Here is a 19,225-nt window from a genome sequence, read left to right as displayed (position 1 = left end):
GACATTTTTGTCAAGTCTGGACTGCAGCAAAGCAGTCATAAATGACATACATTCACAAAATGATGCTATAAATGTCCTATATCATTCTGAAGAATATGTAAATCTTTGAAGGCTTTTTTTTTAAGATATACAACTACAGTCTTGTACCTTTCTTCTGATAATTTTCAAGTTTTTTATAAAATAGTGTGTCAGCTTTGAAATTGGCTTGTTTTCTTTCAAAAGAATTTTTGAGGTAAACTGTTGATGATGAAACCTAGAGACTTCTTGGTATAGGACTTATACAATTCAGACAGTCCTTCAGGACCTGTGTGTGTAGGAAACTTTTCTTTTTTTGCTTCACAGACATCAGTGGTCTGTTGCTGGCTTGTGCAACTTTCTGATGTTGTATCAGGTTTTATTGCAGGGCCAGCTGGCAGAGGTGTGGGGAGAGGGGCATGGATGTTTGCTGGAGGAGGATGCTGAGTTGCAGAGAAGAGGCCTGAATGTCTCTGGAGGCTGGGTTGTCACTGGGGAGAGTACAAAAAAAGGCTTTTGCCAGTTGTTTTGGCAAATAGGATTCCCTGGAGCAAAGGGGAGAATGTAGTTCTTGCTGGACATGGAGTGAGGTCCAGTGCCTGGTTCCTTGCTCTCAGAATTGGCTGGGAAGGTTGCTGGCTTCAGAAAAAGTAGTGCAGGTCTTTCACTGTATTTATTTTGGGTCTTTGCTGCACTCTAAAATGTGAAGGGCATTACACTGTTTGAACATATAACTTGTTCTTAACTGCCACCCTACTCTTAATGTGTTAGATTTACTGAGCTCTTGTCATAATACATCTCAGTAAAGTCTAAAATAAGAATGTGTGTCTGTGATCGTGGCTCTGGGAGCACAAAACTTCTCTGATTTTAGACATTTTATCAGATTCCATATTTAGAAGAAAGATGTAGTTCTGCTTTTCAGGCTACAGCATCATAAAAAAGTTTAACCTCTTTCTGTAGTTATGTTCAAGGCTGTTTCTCTCTGTTTTCAGAGGTGTTGTCAAAGTCGACATCAATCTGCAGAAGGTGGACATTGACCAGTGTTCGAGTGAGGGATGGTTCTCAGGGACGCACAGGTGTCATCTCAACAATTCTGAGGTATGTCTGTCCCTAAGGGGCCTCACTTCAATAACAAATCTTTACACTGAGTAGTGTTCTGTAGTACAGATGTTATTTATTTTATAGACATTAAATGTGGTTTGTAGGGCTGAAGAAATCTTTCTGTGCGAGGTGTTATGGAATACATGAGTTTCAGGACTGCCTGCATTTCAGAATTATTGGTGTTAAATAAAACAGAAGCTAAGTTATTGTGAAGAGATAACAACAGTTACAGGGAAGAAGATTACCAATGAAATGATTTATGAGGTTCTGCTTTGCAAGTCTAACAATTATTTTGCGCCCAAAATCAAAATAGGCTTTTAATGTCAGTGTCACTTTCCTTGGACAGCTTTACAAAATATAATAGAAGTAGCTGAAATGCTAATAGTAATTATTCAGAAAAACATGATCTTTTGATAGAGTGATACAGAATAACAGGCAGAATTGGATACTGTAATTCCTTCTTAGTAGAAATGCCAACATTTTGACAGAGCTGGCTAAAATGTTTGTGCTCAGCTCCTTCCTGCTTCCCCTTCCTTCTGGAGGTCTGTGTCTGGTTCCATCTGTCAGCAAATCATAGATCATTCTGCCTGGGCAGTCATATGTGTTCAGTGAAACTTTAAAACAAAATGCATTTTGATTTTTCTTTTAATTCTGCCATGTAAAGGTGATTTCCAAGGCACCCATTTGTTTTCTGTGAGAGTAAGCACCTTGTGCGCTTCTGTGCTTTTGGAAAGGACAATTAAAATGTAGAGAAAGTTGACATTTGTCTACCAGAAGTTGGGAGATGTTTGCCTAATTTGCTGTAAAATGCCAATTTATCAAAGCCAAGTCTAAATTTAGGAGAACAGTTGGTTTTGATGAATTCAGCTGCTAACATATTTGAGCAAGAACAACTCAGAATTTTTGTAAACATTTTTTTTGTATTTTCACTTTGATTTTTTTTATCCTGAAATGAGAAATGAAGTCTTTTATCAAAGACTGATTTACGACTAAATATTTCTGCATGTGGAAAAATGTTTTTCTTTGTCAAGTACTTTTTGACTTCGGAATTTGAGGGAATACTTTTTAAATAGCTCATGTTTCTTCCTGGAAGAAAATAGTTTCCCATGTGATCTGGTAAAGATTGTTTTTTAATATATTCTAGTTATCCCAAATGTGATTATATACTTTGACAAGTGCTCCTCCTTCTCCTAATGTCTTATGAGCAAAATATTTCAGCAGAGGGATGGGATTGTAAGTTGCATTTCTGCAGCCAAGAATAAAAGGGAAAAAACCCAGTCTTAGGTCTCTTGTGGTTTAGCCCCAGTTGGCAACCAAGTCATGCAGTCATTCACTCATTTCCACTGCCCCCACTGCCATGGGGAGGAGAACTGGGGAAAAAAGATAAAACTGGTTGGTTGAGATAAGAACAGGTTAATAATGGAAACAAAATAAAATATAATAATAACAATGACAATAAAATATACTATTACTAAAATGATGGAGAAATAAAAAAGGAAAATGAAACCCAAGAACAACCAGTGATGCACAATACCACCTGCTGATCGATGCCTCTCCTGTCCCCCACCACAAGTGACCCCTCCTGCCTAGCTCTTCCCAGCTTATATACTGAGCATGGTGTTCCATGGTGTGGAATATCCCTTCAGCCAGCTCAGGTCAGCTGTCCTGGCTCTGCTTGCTTCTTGTGCACTTCCTCAGTGGCAGAGCAGGGGAAACTGAAAAGTCCTTGACTTAATGTAAGCATTGCTTGACACACTGATGTTTTTTGGCTGTTGCTGTCAACATTACTCTCATAGAGAATCCAAAACACAGCACTGTACCAGCAACTGAGAAGAAACTACCCCAGCTGAATCCAGGAGAAGTTCCCATGTGCTGCTTTTCATACTTGTTCCTTTGGAATCCACTGTGTGGAATAAGGATAACTTACATAGTTGTGCAACAATGTTTTCCACACAGTTTTGCTTATAAATGCTAATGAAATCATTTTTCCTGTGCTCTCTTTTACATACCTAGGATCATTTAAAAAAACACCTGCTGATGGTGGAATGCTCTGCCCCCATTTACAAAGTCTGTCTCTAGCAGAGTAGGAAGAGAATGGAGATCTCTGGATTTCCAGTTCTTGTTAAGTTAGACCTTCCTTGCTTGCTTTAGTTTTGTTAGGTGACTTGAGTGTACACTGCAGCATAGGCTTTGTGCAGACTGTTTGGTAAGCCTTTGCCATAGTGAATTTCTGATTTGGCTCTGAAAGTGTTTACTGCATAGCCCATACCATGTGGCCAGGCTACCAATACCGTTAAACCAAAGGCATAAAGGTCAATATTAAAGAATATTCAAATATTTCAGAAATACAACTCCCTTCTTCCCTAATGCTTGAAAACATAGAGAATGACTTAATGAAAGAATAAGAGGAGAAAACCAAAGTAACGGATTAATCAAAATGCTTCTTTGTTATATATTTCAGTAAATTTTATAGTGGCTAAAATCTACTAGACACATAGCAGACAAATTCTCCTACTTTCTGTGCTGTTCTGAAGTGTTTATTTTCTAAATAAAAAATCGGTTGAAATGAGGGAGATGGAGGTGCATTACAGTGAATGGAAACATAGAGTAAGCCAGTGGTCTGTATGTGCTAGACAGAAAAAAGGGAAAGCATGGGTGGCATCCAACTTCTACCAGAAAATTGAGACTGTTGTTGAAAGTACTGTGTTGCCTTCACATAGTCTGACACAGCAGCACTAGGACATGATGCTAGCTGTGACACTGAGATTTGTCTTTGGAAGGTCATCATGAGCGACCTGATTGTGATGGAATAGTAGTGCTAGTCCTTGCTTGGCAGAAAATAGTGTGTGGTTGGGTGATTTAAGAATATTATGACTCAAATAGGCAAAATGCTGAGACATACTAATATTCCTTTTAATTACCTTCTGTCCTTAGATTTGGATGTTCTGCCTTAGGATTGGTGGCTCTTAAATATCTTGCTTTATGTATGGTGCCCTTAAGTACAAAACAAAAGCAAGCACCAAGAACTTTGGATTCCCCATTTTAATTCAACTACTAAATTCCTAATTTGTAGTGAAATTTTTACCCAATTTGTTCTCTTTTGTGGACAGTAAGCATACATCCCTGATTTCATAGCAGCCTAGATGAACTGGGAGAACAAGAGTGCCCTCCTTTAACCTCAGGGTAACTGGACACTGCTCAGCCTAATCATGCAGGAAGTTAGGTGATACTTAACACCGGAAAGCCAAATCACAGCTATGACTAATGTCTATTTCAGTTGTGGCTTTTTTTCTCCTTTTTTTTTTTTTTTTTTTTTTTTAATAACTGGATCAGCCACAAAGAAGCTGATGGCCAGGCATTACTTTTGTGTGAGAGAGCTACGTTCTGCTTCCTGCCTTTTACCTTGACTCTGAAATAGGCAAAAGCTTCCCCAAAAGCTATTGGGCAAGAGATATGGATTCTCTGGGGCTGGAACAAGTATGACAGGTAATATCTGCAGAGTTAGAAATAATGAAGTTGGGTAGATCATAAAATGATGCAGACAATTCTGAAATTAACAAACAGAAGAAGTGTAGTTACCCAGTAACAAATGCAAAGTAATTTCATTGTACGGTAATTTCATTGTACAATATACAGTCAACGCTGGTTATAGGAGTAAGAAAACATGCACTTCTACCCTGTTTGAAATCCTTGAAGACTTTTATTATATTGGATTTCTTCTCCAAGAAGCTGACAGCAGCTGCTGGCACTTTTAGTAACAACTTTAGAGTCCTTGTTGAGACGCCAACAATAATGTCAAGGCTGAGGAGTGTCTGAAGAAATCAGCTGGTGTGGCCCCTTGAGCTTGGCTGAATCCTTCCAGCCAGCAGCATCAGTCTGTGAGCAGTGGCAGCAGACTCCACACTGCTCCCCCAGCCTTAATGAGCCTGCCAACAGCTTGCAATGTGAGACAGGCTCAGCTGACATCCCTTTGGGTTTCAACAGTATTCCACAAATGACAGCGTGCAAAAATATCTAGAGGAAATGAGGGAGGCAGAGTAAACAAGAAAGCTGCACTGGTGTCTGTATACAGTGTCTGCATATCTGTGTTTGTAGAGGGATGCATAGGCCTACTGTGTGTGTATTTATTCAGCACAAACACAAAACCATTTGAGAAGGGAAAACAAATGAGCAGTACAGCCAAAATATTTTTTCCATTGTTTAGCAAAACATTTGGGACCATCATATTTTATTATACTGCATGCAGGGTTACAAGCAACTGAACAAGGTGGGGGGGGGCTGATTAAAGATAGATTTGTAATGGGGACTGAGTTGGGAGAGAGGGGGGAAAAAACCTAATGCTTTCCAGGTTTTTCAAGCAAATGCTTTTCAGTGCCCTTGTCAGACTGGGAAAAGGCTATTAATGTGCACAGTTCTGTGGGAGGGGAAGCATGGTAAGAGATTAGCATCTGAAGTTATAACCCAGTGGGTCATATTCAGTGTCATTGATTTTGCTTATTACTTGCATGTATTTTCTGTCCTATCCATTAGGAAAAGTGCAGTCAGAATTAGAAGAATTAGAAAGGAAAGCTTTTTGGTGATTCAGTCTGAGTGAATGGTTTATGGACTATAGTTAGATTCTAATTTGGAAATAATAATCATTCTTGAAGCTACAGATTGCATCCAAGATAGGAGAAGTACCCAACCAGAGCAGAGAGCATTGTCTTAAAACATCTTTAGTGATAGAAAACAAATTCTAAATGCTATATCAATTCCTGGGCTGAAGGGGAAATCTAAGGCAGAAAGGGCAGTGGCTCATTTCAGTATGCAGGTAAAGGAAACATAGCCAGCACTTCTTGGATTCAGAAGCAGACAGGTGTATCTGTTCTCTCCAAGAGCTCAGGGTATTTGAAGAGCATGCAGTAGACACAAAGAACATTTTGGATGCTATTTTGAAAATAAATTTGCATCATCTGCATTCATGGGAAAAGTCCCCTTATGACAGTAAACCAAATCTAATCTGGCACTCCCCCAGACACTGTTACATAAAATAAGGTAGAGGTTTGTCAGAGTTCTCAGGGATAAACAAGGTGCTGTGAAAACCAACTTTCAGGTTAAGGAAAAGCCGGGTTGCTTAGCTACAGCATCTTCGCTTCGAAGACTAAAAATTTAAATGAGTCTGTTTTGCAGGAGCTAATCTTGGTTATCAATGTTTTCTTCAAGGAAGAAAACCTTTGCAAAAATTCCTTTCATCCTAGTAAGTGGTCTTAACTTGAGCATTTAAGTTCATCTGGGTCAATTCTATTTGCTTCTGGTTTTCCCTCCCCCAGACTTTAACCATGAAAAGGGGTAGATGGTTGGCTGAATGATGTTGTCTGTCAAATTAAAATAGCAGGGAGATACTTGTTTTTTCTTGCATATGACAGATGATGGTAGCATTGCATCCATTCCCAGTTCTTTCAGGTCTATGGCTGCAGTTTTTGGATCTTTCTCTGCTGAGTAGAACATCCTGTTAGGCTCATTAGTTGAACTGGTGCTTCTTCCCATTGTGTTTGGGAAGTGGTGAGGCCCAGAAGTTTAGTTGGCTGGTGGAACATGGCATAATATACCTGGTGGGAGCAGAGGGAGGTTGCAGAGAGCGGAATGGGTACAGGGAAGAGCTCTTCCCAGGAGAGAGATTGAGAAACTCTGTGGCTGGGGCAAGAGAAGGAAGATCAAGGTGTATTGGGAGGCACAGAAAACCTTGAAGTGAGGAGCCTGGGGACTGTAACCAGGCAGCACCATTCTCATGGCAGACTGGCTGTGAATTCCCTTTCCCACATGTGAAGTGGCAGAAGCTGTATCAAATCCAGGCATAAACAGAGCACGGCTTCATTCATGGTTCCCATTTTGACACTGATTATGCTGTAATCAAATCTCTCCTGATGGGAGAGAGTTTTTAAAGTCCTTGCCAGGAGTTCCAGAGACAAACGGGACTCTCAGCCTTCGCTGCTTCTTGATAGTTGTTTATTAAGTCTTATCAGAGAAAGAGTCACTAGCATGATCCAGACATAGCACAAAGCAGGGAATGCAGGAGAAAGCCAAATTATCAAGACTACACGGCCTTTTAAAAGGTAAATCAACCAATGGTTACTGAAAACGTACATTATTTTTACTTTTCTACTGATTATTTAATAACACAGCCAGGAACTGCAGAATTCTTTGTCCAATCATCCCAAACTACTTTTACTGCAGAATATGGAGTAGTAGAAGAGGAAGAAGGTTTGGAGAACAACAACAATCCATTTTGATGTTTTTTGCTTTTATCTATTTACTACATTAACAAACCCAAAACCTCTAAATTTTTCACCCTGTGACAATCTTACATAGTAGTCTGTCGCCTAATTTACACTAGTGTAGTTTCTAGTTCTTTTCCTAATAGTAGGCAGTTTTTCCCACCGACAGAGGTCAAAAGCTGTGTTGTTCAGGGAGGTGAAACCCCTCAAAACAGGCAGAGAAATATTCTCTGCACTCTGGGTTCCCACACCATTTCTTATCACTACATTCAGAGGACTGTACAGTAGCTGAAAAAATGCCTCTAGTAGCATTAAGCACAATTAGATATATGCAATCAGATAAATACACAGCATTTTGACTTCAAAGCATCTGGTCTGGTCCATTCTGTGAGAGCTCTGTCAGGCTTATCTTGGAAGGTGCCAAGTACTCCCATATCAAGTGAGGTAATATAAATACTATTACTCCCATCTTCTAGCTTACCCACAGACAAAATTATTATCTCTAAACTGATAGACTGGAATTGGGCAGTGATTGCCAGGTGTGTGAATTACCTTTTCCAGAGTTTGATTTCTGCAGAAAGGTGTGCCAAGCATATGAGCTGAAAGTCCCGATGTGCTCCAGCCAGGGCTCAGGCTGGATCATCTTCAGAATGGGATTTTGGAGTGCCTCACAGCATGTACTCACACCATGCTTCAGATACTTCCAGCAAGACTTAAGCAACCTGATATATTTTTGAAACCTGTGTCTGACGAGCTTCATAGTTTTCTTAGTGCTCCTGACTTGTGGTAGAATTTTGGTCAAAAATGAAGTCACCCAAACTCCTCTTAGATAAACACACTGTTGCTACACTTGCTGTCATTGCAAAGGACTCAGCTTCCTATGAACTGTGCAGACTCTGTTCTTGAGTGACACAGTTAACTATCAGTTTACTCAGGTAATACACTGCAGATGTTTTTTCTCATTGTTAAAATAGGACATGCACACATACTGCAGTTAATTTTTTTTCTTGGGAAAAAACCTGGGTTTTTTTCAAGACTTGAGAAATGGTTAACCAATAGAAAAAACTTATTGTCTACCTTACTTAAAAAAAGCTTTTATCAACTGTAGCAACTGTTTTTCCTGCCTTTTTTAATACTTCATGATATGTACATAAGAGGCAAGTTTAATTTAATCTAGAGAAGAAAGTTCATTCTTTTCTCTATAATAAATTAAAATTAGCTTGGAAACATATTAAAGATCTTGTGATGAGAAACTGGAGACAATTACTGCTGAATCTTTATATTCAAAACAATGTACTGAATCATAGTTATAATCTTAATGGAAAAAACCTAATTTAGCTTTATTTTTAAGCACAATTTTATAGCACTAGACATTCAAATACAGTAATTTTTGTTGGTGATTTCTGGTAGGAGGTAAATGTTTTTTGGAAATGAAAAATGACTGCTTTTGGGTTATCTATATTTTTTTTAAATCTCAGTAATTCATATGATTTTTTTCTTCTGGTTTGCATTTGCTGATGGCTATCAGGGACTGGTCTCCTGGAAATTTTTTAGTCTTTACTAACCTACTTAGCATCATCTTTTGTGTTTCTTTAATACTTTCTTGCCCTTTCCTGTTTGAGATCATGAATGTACTAAGCATCAGTACCAACATGGGAATGATGGTACATTTGATTTTTGATCTTCAACTTTTTGAGTATTACTGCCTTTCTGTGTTTTAGCTATTCCATAAGCCATTGCTGAGCTTCATCCTACTGCATTTCTTTATTCATCTCCTATAAGGGTTTTATTCTTCTTTCTGTCAATGAAAAGAAAAACTCTTCCCAACATCTTATGCATATAAACTTCTTGAGATAAATAAGATATTTATTGTCTTTGATTATTGGTGAGCGAAAGTAGATACTGCTTAGAGGCCAATCAGACAATTTAATATTTGTTATACTGAGCTGTTTATTTCTTGGTGCAGGATCAGAATCCCTCTGAAGTTAAATTTGATCCCCAGATTTACCATAACTATTCTCAAGGTAACCAGTTTTCATTTACTTTCATGAAAGAAGTAGTATGATTTGCTTACTGAGCTCTACTTTTTTTGTCAGAATGTAATAGCTACTTTTTTTTTCACCACCAATCCCATCTAAACATTCTAATAACTTTTCCTCTTTCAAATACAGTTGGCTAGGGGAAAAAAGTATTCCTGAAGTGGTATAACCATGCATTCTAATTTAAGCGAAGTGAGTCCCATATCTTTCATCTTAACCAGTTATAGTCTTACCGTTGCATTTTAAAATAAAACTAACTACATTGGCTTGACCTGAGAAACAAATTGAACTTTCTCTATAGCTAATAAATTGAAATATTTGCAACCCTCAAATATTTTTGTATGTTTTATATTAATGTTTATTACAGCTAACCTGTTTGTGAACATCATATAACTGCATGTGTTTGAATGTCTATCTATATGTGTACTTGGAGCTGTGAATTGCTTGGTCCTTTGCACAGAGGCATTCTGCCAGAGCAGGCTTTGTGCTGAGATATTACAGAGGCTGGGGGGATACTGGTCCTTGTCTTGCACCTCACCCCATGCACCAGGACAGGCTGTAGGGCTGAGCAGCTCAGAAGCAGCTTTATGAAAAAGTCTCAGGGGGTCCTGGCGGGACACCACGTTGACCATGAACCAGCAGTGTGCTCTTGAGGCCAACAGCCTCAGGGGCTGCGTTAGGCAGAGCTTTGCCAGCTGGTCAAGGCCTCCTCTGCAGGGCTGTGTCCACTTCTGGGCTCCTCAGTTCATGACATGAATGCTCTGCAGGGAGGGCCACCACAATCATGAAGTGTTTGGAGCACCTGTTGAATGAGGAGAGGCTGAGCAAGCTGGGACTGTACAGCCTGGAGAAGAGAAAGTTTTGGGGATTTTCTCTGTGTGTAAATACCTGATGGAAGGGTGTAAAGGAGGTAGACAGACTCTTCTCAGGGGTAGTCAGTGACAGAGCAAGATGTAGTGCTTCAGACTGAAGCAATATAAAACCCCCATTTTTTGATTACACTGTGAGAGTAGTCAGGTACCAGGACAGGTTGTCCACAGTTGAGATGGAGTGTCCACCATTGGTGATGTTCAGAACCTGGATATATGTGGCCTTGGGCAATTTGGTTTAGCTGAGCTTGCTCTGAGTAGAGCTTGGGACTGGATGGTTTTCAGAGGTGCCTTCCAGGCACAGCTGCTAGGTGATTCTCTGCTCAGCTGCTCTTTCATCCTTCACATGATTCAGTTTTCCTGTCTGATATATGTCCGGAAAACATGGCATCCCTTTTGAGCTTTGCATTTCTGCACTGCTTTATTTATACTTATGTCAAAACTCTCTTCCATGGCCAACTGCTTTTGCTCATCACTTTTTTCTTTTAAACTTCTAATAAGTCTGTGAAGATGTGTGTGTAAGTTTTTTGAGAAGTCTTTTGCTTTAGACACTTTTTCTAGAACAAGTTCAACACTTTTCTTCTACTACAATAGAAGAAAGGGAGTCAGTATATCCAGATTCTTATTTTTTTAAATGATAGCTGTAACCATCTCAACTTATTTACTTTCAGAACTTCTTGGAAAGTGGATTTAGTAGAGATAACACTAATTTTTGAATTGTACTGGCTTCCTGCTTGCACAAGGTTTGAAATACCTTTATCCCTTCATATATATTATCTAAGTATCTAATGGTTAAATCTTTGAGTGGAGGAAAGGTCTAAAATATAGATTTGGTGGTGCATTTAATTGGATGACGAATGCCGCATTATAAAATGTGAGTTTTCCAAATAAACTACAATGTATAAAATACTGTCATAGAGTTAGAGAATTGCTAGGGATGTTTAGTAAATTGTTATAGGCTCTTTTGAAATTAAGACAGTTTGATACTTGTTTTCATCCTAAAATGCAGTGAAGGAACACCAGCAGTGCAATTTCTGGAATTAACATGTTTAAAAAGTGTTAATTTTGAAATATGAAAACATGCATTTCAGGTAGATTCTTTAGGAAATTGTATAATTTGAAAGACTGATAAAACTTGATCAAAAACTGTGATTAAGTTAATGTCTTAATCCTTTCTTATGGGCAGAAAGTGAAAAAAAGACACTTTGAGAGTGTCCTGTTGTATGGTAACGGCAGAAGGCTTTTTGATACATTTTGAGCATTTCTAGAAACCTATCTAAACATCAAAGCCGCACCAAATGCACGTCTTTTTTTTTCCCTCTTGAAAAGTTTAGAAACTTTTGATACCATTTGTCCAGTTCTATTGCTAATCGTATCTATCTTATGCTGTTGGATATTCATTGTGTTATTTTAGTTCAGCCGAAGCAGCTTGTCTCTCTTCCAAGAAAGGAAGTCAAATAAAGCAGCACTCTAGAACTTGTGAACTTTTACCAGACATGATAAAACATCATTACCTTCCAATATGTACAAGACGTGGCACAAATTGGTTTTAAGCATGTGAGTGCAAATATTTGCCCTGTAGAGCTTAAACTCCATAATTAATATTGTTCCACTGCCCTTCAAAGTAAATACTGCATTACACTGGCTGAAGAGGCATTTCTTGGTAGCTTAAGTATACTGAATATTTGTATGGATAATTAATATATGATACTTGTTTGAAATAAATGTCTAAATAAAATGCTGCCATCATCCTGATATGAATATTCTGGACTATTTTTGTGAAAAATGGCAAGACTGATTTTTTTTTTTCTTGGTAGTAGAATAAACTTTAGTTTTTAAATTTGAGTTTTCTTTTGGGATACAACTCCATAATGATGATTGCTTTCTAAGGGACTATTTTATTGCTACGCAGAGTGTGAACTATAAAAAGCAAATTCTCATGAAATATTATTTGGTAAGCTACTTAAGGAAGAAATATTTTTGCATGTTTAATGCACATTTCAGTTATGTTTCATATCCATAGGTGATTGAGAGTTGCTTTTAATTATGCATAAGAAGATTATTCTAACTGCTTTCTAACATTGTTTAAAAAAATGGTACATTATAGCAGTCATTTTTGTTACAAGTGTAACCTAAACATATTTTCTTCGGTGATTACATGATTATATGGAGAGACATTTTGCATCTTTGTCATTGTGTTATACTGCAGCAAGTTTGTTTCCCCTATTTGTGTATCTTTGTAACACTGCTAAATGGTGAAAATATTGAAATACATGTAATAGAGATGTGTCAACTTTGAAGTCCTTACTTCTCACTGAATTTTCCATAGGCTTTATGTTAATTCTGTGTTTGAATTTGTACGTGTGAACACGAGAAATGACTGCTATGTGTCACAGATGTGGGAAAGAAAGGGAAGCTGGTGTGTATGGAAAGCACTGAGTATGTCACTGGGACCCTGGGGCCACAGCAGCTGTCCCTGTAAACTGGGGCTACAACCTTGAAAGTCCTGTCAAGGAAAGAGTGATGGAAGAAGAGGAGGGCTTAAAAAGCATGAATTCTATATTCAGCTGTATACTTACCTTTTTAGTAAGAGTCACATGAAATAATACCATTGTTGCCATTAACTTATTATAATGAAAGAATACCTCACTTGTCCATTGTAAGCATCAAGCATTTGACTGTGCTCTTGCTCCACTCCATTTGTTTTCTCCAAAGATATAAACACTGTTACAAAGAACAGTCTTTGTGTTTTGTGAGGGGTTTTTTTTCCATATTATTTCTTGCCTTAAGTCCCAAATAATTTTGGGTTGCAAGTGTGAGAATGTTTGTAATTATCCATTCAGACCATCCATAGCTCTGTGAGTTTATAGAAATAGCTTTACCTTAGGAATTGGTCTTCCAGTCTGTAGCATGCAGGCAGTTCTCACTAATATCATTTGAATCCTTGTTTGGTCCTGAAGAGCAGAGGCAGTGTAACCTGTGATCTTGGCAGAGAGGAGTGGAGCTGCTGACCTGTTGTGTTGGCCCTCAGAGCTCCAGTTGTGCTCTGTTCTGAGACCAGCATTTTTGAGGGCATCCTCTGTAGAGAGACATTTTAGATCCTGGAGGGAGAATGAAGGCAGATGGGATATGTTCTTCCCTCTTGCAGCAAAGGCTAATCAGCTCACCATTCAGGGGGTCATTCTCTCTATCACCTTTCCAGGTACTATTGATCTTTATGTTCAATTTAACCATCAGTACAAGCAACACACTCTTAGTAAACACAGTCCTGTGGACATGATCCAAATTGTTAACATCAGTCTGGTTTCTGGCAGGCATTCATTCTGACTTCTGGAGTACCTTTATGCAGGTTAAAAGAGGTCTTTTTCTGCTTCTTCTTTTTGAAAGGATGTTACCAATTATTATTTTTGCCTTTTGATACAGTGTCATAATTGAGACAATCAGGCCCTTTTTTTTTTACCTTCTCCCCCTACCAAATCCCATACCACATGTTGTCTTTTTGGAAAAAAAACAACCCCAAACAACTGCATAAATTTTTCTTAAGTCTGCAGTCTTATTTTAGATTGGAGTCTCTATTTAGCTTAGCCTCAGGTTTAGATTGTGTTCCTTGTTTTGGGAAGTATGCAGATGTAAATACTAACCTGTGTGCAACTCTGCCTTAAATCTGGTTTTGCTGTTCTCCTCTCTGGATTGACTGAAAGGCTTTAGAGTCACAGCCTATGCCCTGATGACTGTCAGTGCAAATATCCCCATGCTGGGGATATTTGCATTGTTAACCAGGAAAATCAAGTACAAATATGGCCCAACTGCTTTTCTCTCTGGTGTTTAAATGCAGACTAGATACCTTCCTGGAAAACCCTTATTGGCCATTCCCATGCCATTGGGATCCAGACAGAGATGTTTTATTTGAATTCGTGCGGTCTGTTATTGTAGGTGGTCAGATTATATCATCTAACACTTGCTTTTGTCTTAAAATATACTGTAAAGTCTCAGAAGTGATGAATCATTTCATCATAGGTGTCTTGGTCCTGTGCTTCTCCTGGGGAGCACCACTGGACTGGTCACATCTCTCCCTGAAAATAGTCTGTAAGAAGAAAAACAACAACTCGATTTTGGATGCCTGCCTGATACTGGCTGTTTGGCTTTTACAGAGGAAATGCTACAGACATGAACTGAGTGCATCTTCTTCAGGATAGATAAAGGAAACACCTCAGGTCTTTAAAAGCAGCTTGCACAGTTTGCTCATTCACCTCAAATCACTGTGGCCATCTGTAAGGAAAAAGTTCTGAGTCAGAACTGTGAATGTTAGACTAAATTTTTTTTTTTTTTGCTATTTTTCTCTACTTGTATGAAGTAGGTTCTCCCTTAAAATGCTATTAGCACTGATCTTGTGAGAGTTGACTCAAGAAACTGTGCTCTGACTGGCAGGAAAAGGTTACGTATTGGAGGGTTAGTGCATTGTCAAAACACCTAAAGATACTTAATTGCTTCAAAAGTGACTGCCAAGTAGAAGCTCATTTTTAGCTTACTGTCCTTATTCAAGAATTAAGTTAATGGCATAGCTTTCAGGGACAGAGGCTGACAGTAATTCAACTAATGCTAACATTAGTTGAATGTATTCATGAATATTTTCAATGAAGTCATGAGAGAGAGCAGTTAGTTTCCAAGCTTCCTATCCCTTTTCCTGGGCTTGAATACAGTCTACTTGATTACCTCTTCTAGTCTGATTTGCAATTGTTTTTAGGAACATTTACTTCTGTGACAATAAATGTGTCCGTGTTCCTTATGTCTGTGATGTACAACCCATCACACTTTTTCCCAGTAAAAGTGGGCTTTTTAGGCAAGCATTCTTAACATTTGTTTTCACAGCTTCATAGAACTAGAGCAACTCTGGCACATGGTATCACACTACAAAATATATTCTCTTTATCATTTTGCTTGAAGAAACAGTGGCAGGGGCTCTTCCTGTGAAGATTAGATTGTGTCTTAACATTCAGGACCATCAGAACTGAAATCTCGATTAATGGCATTCTGACAGAGACAAACAATTCTTTGGGAGAAAGAGAAATAGGTAAAACCACTATTTTGAAGGAGGGCTGAAAAAAAATACTCATTTTTGAATGTGCATTGAAAGGACTGATGCCCAGTTTGTCAATACACCCAAGCAAATTCTGATGGAGAAGCCATGTGCTATTGCTTTGTACAACATAGCTCAGCATCTTCTAGGTCACAATGAGAAGGTCCTTTCTTAGGGAAAAAACCCCCTAGAACTTAAAATTTACAACAGTAAATAAAAGGTGCTTTCATGTATAAGAAGTAATGAAGGAAAAAGATCAGCAGGGTTCTTAGAGAAAAAAAAATTAGTATCATGAAAAATAACAGGAGCCTCTTACTTCTAGATGAAATTATTTTAGAGAGCATAGTGACAGTATTAACTAAATAAATCAGATGGGAAAAAACCATTTTATTAAGTTTCAAATATGTAAACTGAGAAAAATGCAGTCCTAGCAATGTAATTGTTTTTATTAAGATAAGCGAACCACTTTTATTCAGTAGAGCACTCTGTAGAAAGCTATTATATGCAAGTTAAAACTAACTTATGTTTTAGACTCAAAATTTAGACTTGCATATAAATTTCTCTCAGGCAGTATTTTTGTATTGGTAAATCCACAGGTTTAATGGTAATTTTACATTAGCTAGAATGAAAGTAATGCGGAAATAGTTCTGTAATAAGCCGTTTTTTACCCAATAAATACAGTTCTGCCATTACAGGAGACAAGGATTTGTAAGCAATTTTCAGATGAAGCACAGAAATTGAGATGGTGATGAGTACCTGTAAAGTTAGTTTGTCCACATGTGATCTCAGGGTTTTCAACTATACTATGTGCCCACACCCTAAAAACCTACATGAGAGCCACTGTAACAATCTGGGCAGGCCAGGCAGCCCTGCTCAGCTGCTGGACCAAACCTTCTGAGTTCTGTACTGAGGTGTACTGACCTTAAGCACTATTTGAAGCACCACAGAAATCTGACAACTAATAACTTAGGTTTTGGGATGAAATGAGGGAAAAAAAATATGCTATGGTTGAAGAGTTATGTCTTGGTTTACGTCTTTGTCACTGATGTTTGGCTGTAATTTTTTATGGCAGTGGAGTAGCTTCAGTTGAGAAGCAGAAAATTCCTTTCCTACTGCAGAATATCCTAGCAGAAAATTACTGCAGAGGAGCCACAGAGGAAGTGTGTCTTTTGGTTTTGAGGTGAATGTCATCCTTTCAAGGGTATTTTAAAATATTAGAAAAGAAAAAAAAAGGGGGGGGTGGTGCAGGGGCAGCTCTAGTACCATGTGTACCTGCACAGGTATGGCTATTACATGCAGAGTCAACAGAAGCTGGTCTGGGCAGGTGTTTAGTTTTTCCTCATTGGAGAGTGCTGTCTTTGACTTCAGTTTAGGACTGAACTTTTCACTACAGAACTTTGCTGCTCAAATGACTGAACATTATCAAACAGCCTTTGAATTCATAAAGTAGTGACAAAGACATTTGAAAGCATGTAGAAGTTTCCAGAGCTTTCTAAAATGCTTATTTGGAGAGAAATTACTGTATTAAAAGTTCACAAAAGTATGGGTAAAAAGACCATAAACCCATTAAAATAACCTCTCTGAAATACCTTTGTGCTTCTTTCCCCTGTGCAAATTCTCTCTTGCCATCTGAGCATAAATGGACACTTGTCTGCCACCTCCTCATGACTGCTTGAGCTTCACTCATTAGATCAGGCAGAGGTGTCCAGTGATTGGTATCAAGGGGGCAAAATCACCTGTGCTATTTTACAGGTGTACCTAAAATGGCTGGAAGTTCATTAGTATTCTATAGCATCCTATGGCATTTCAAAGGACAGGAGTTCCTGAGGACTTTTTTTGAAGAAGGTGGGAAAACCATTATGTTTTGGTTTTGCTCTGCCTGAGAAGTCAAAGTAGATTAAATAACTCCATTATGCAAACAAGTAACAGATGCATTATTCATCTCTGTCGCTCCCAGTTCATGCATTTTGTATATGATCTATTTCCTTCCATTTAATGAAGAAGATAAAACTCCCGAAGTAGCTCTTTTTTCCTTCTTTTTTTCCCCCTTTGTATTTTAAGTGTTCTTGCCGGTGCTGTCTGGTAAAAAGTCAAATCAGGGTCAGGGTGTCCACTTTGCCCAAAGTGAAAAGGCTGGGCCTACTTTTAATTCAGGACTTCAGCCGTGGACACAAATCTTGAGATTTGTTTTACTGCTACAGTTGGTAATGGATACATAATTGCATGCCTGGATGGAATGAGAAACACTTGATTTGAGAATCAGGCATTCTAAGAAAGACCCCAACTGAACTGTGTGGCAGGGAGCATATCTTTCTGCTTGTTTCACATTTCACTCTTACCTTGATGGGAGGAATTATAGAATACTTGGAGATTAATACTGATAGGCTGACAAAGGGTTACATTCTCCCCTTGCTTACACAGGGTTTACTTGAATGTGACTGCACAGATTCCAAGGAATTGCGTCTGAGTTAGACTGAATTCATCACCAAGCCTTGTGTTCCTGAGCAATTTCACCCTAAGGCATCACTCTAGCAACTGGCATGTGTAAGGTGTTTAGTTTCCCCAAAAGTCTCACAACATGACTCAGAGGTTTTTAACATTATTGCTCCTTCCCTTCCTTGCTGTTTTATATTTGTGCCTACTACCTAATTTCTGTGCTCGTGATTTTTTTGTATATTTTCTGCACTCTAACTTCTACCCATCCAAACTCAAGATCTCATAATTAAGGTTCTCTGGCTTCTTTATATGACACAAAATCAGGTTTATGTTTGTCCAGCTATGTTAGTGTATTGTATAGATACCAAGGATCTAATTCAGAAATAAGAATTAAATTCATTTCTCTACCGGAAACTAAATTACTTTGTCTTTAAGGAAGCTGAGGAGCATCTTTCTCTGAGGTTTTGTGTGTGTTACTGCTAAAATTAGGGGGAAAGATTTCCTGAACTTTCTTTGCACCCAGGTGTACTGCAGGACCAAACTTATGAATAATTTGAACAATACAGTACTGTTTAACATTAAGTATTAACTTCAGGTATGTATCTTGACAATTTCCAGTCCTGTGTTTTAATGTCCCAGGTGTTGTTTTGAACTTGCTTTTCCCAAGTATTTTTATGCACTTTGCCTACAGTATTTTTCAATTAATCAGTAGGTAGCAATACCAGTAGTGAAAGGTAAGCAAACCAATATATACATGTAGTCTGTGAAGAGGCTACCAGGGCTTACCCTGTATGGTTGACTGTACCAAGATGGAATTTTTATTTATGAACCATTACTATAATTAAATTACTTATTTTTTTAAATTTTCTTTTTTCAGTTTTTGTATTTCCCCCAGAAAATAAGAAAAGGAGGTCAGGAAGCATGACTATAAATACACAAACTGTTTTTGGAAGCAGAGCTCATCTCTTAGGGACTTTGAAAGTTCAGTTCCTTTGTGACAGGTGCTGAGCAGTCTAAATATTCTTTTCCTAAGAATGCAGTGAAAAATTAAGGAACTGCTTTTCTTAGGAATTTAATTACAATTATCTGTGTTGTCTTGAGTGGCTGTAGGGTAGTTAGACCTTAATGATCTTATTTAAAAAAATCCCACAATGTTAGGAAAAAAGGCTTGAAAGCCTTGTTTCAGTACAGCAGTGGAAACAACAAGACGAGAATCAGCAATAAAGGAGCCAACAATTAGGATGGCTTTCACCCTCAGAGGAAGACTCTGACCTTGAATCTTTTCTCAGATTGGTTCAAGGTCCTAGATCAGACCTCTTCTTCCTAGAGAAGTTGTGGATGTCCCATCTCTGGAAATGTTCAAGGCCAAGTTGAATGAGGCTCTGATCAACCTGATCTAGTGAAAGGTGTCCCTGCCTATGGCAGCAGGGTTGG

General features: G+C 38.3%; 1 protein-coding gene across 1 annotated transcript in view; it reads left to right on the top strand.

The window, feature by feature from the left end:
- The window catches only part of GPR158 (G protein-coupled receptor 158), a 195,611-nt gene that overhangs the window by 18,398 nt on the left and 157,988 nt on the right, over positions 1 to 19,225 (top strand). The window contains exon 2 of the mRNA XM_069006609.1: positions 1,008 to 1,113. Coding sequence (XP_068862710.1) covers positions 1,008 to 1,113 — 106 coding nt within the window. The remainder of the gene's footprint in view (positions 1 to 1,007; positions 1,114 to 19,225) is intronic.

This window comes from Aphelocoma coerulescens, chromosome 2, assembly GCF_041296385.1.
Source record: "Aphelocoma coerulescens isolate FSJ_1873_10779 chromosome 2, UR_Acoe_1.0, whole genome shotgun sequence".
Taxonomy (NCBI): Eukaryota; Metazoa; Chordata; class Aves; order Passeriformes; family Corvidae; genus Aphelocoma; species Aphelocoma coerulescens.
The sequence above is the reverse complement of the archived record's forward strand: the minus strand, read 5'-3'. Positions and strand labels throughout refer to the sequence as shown.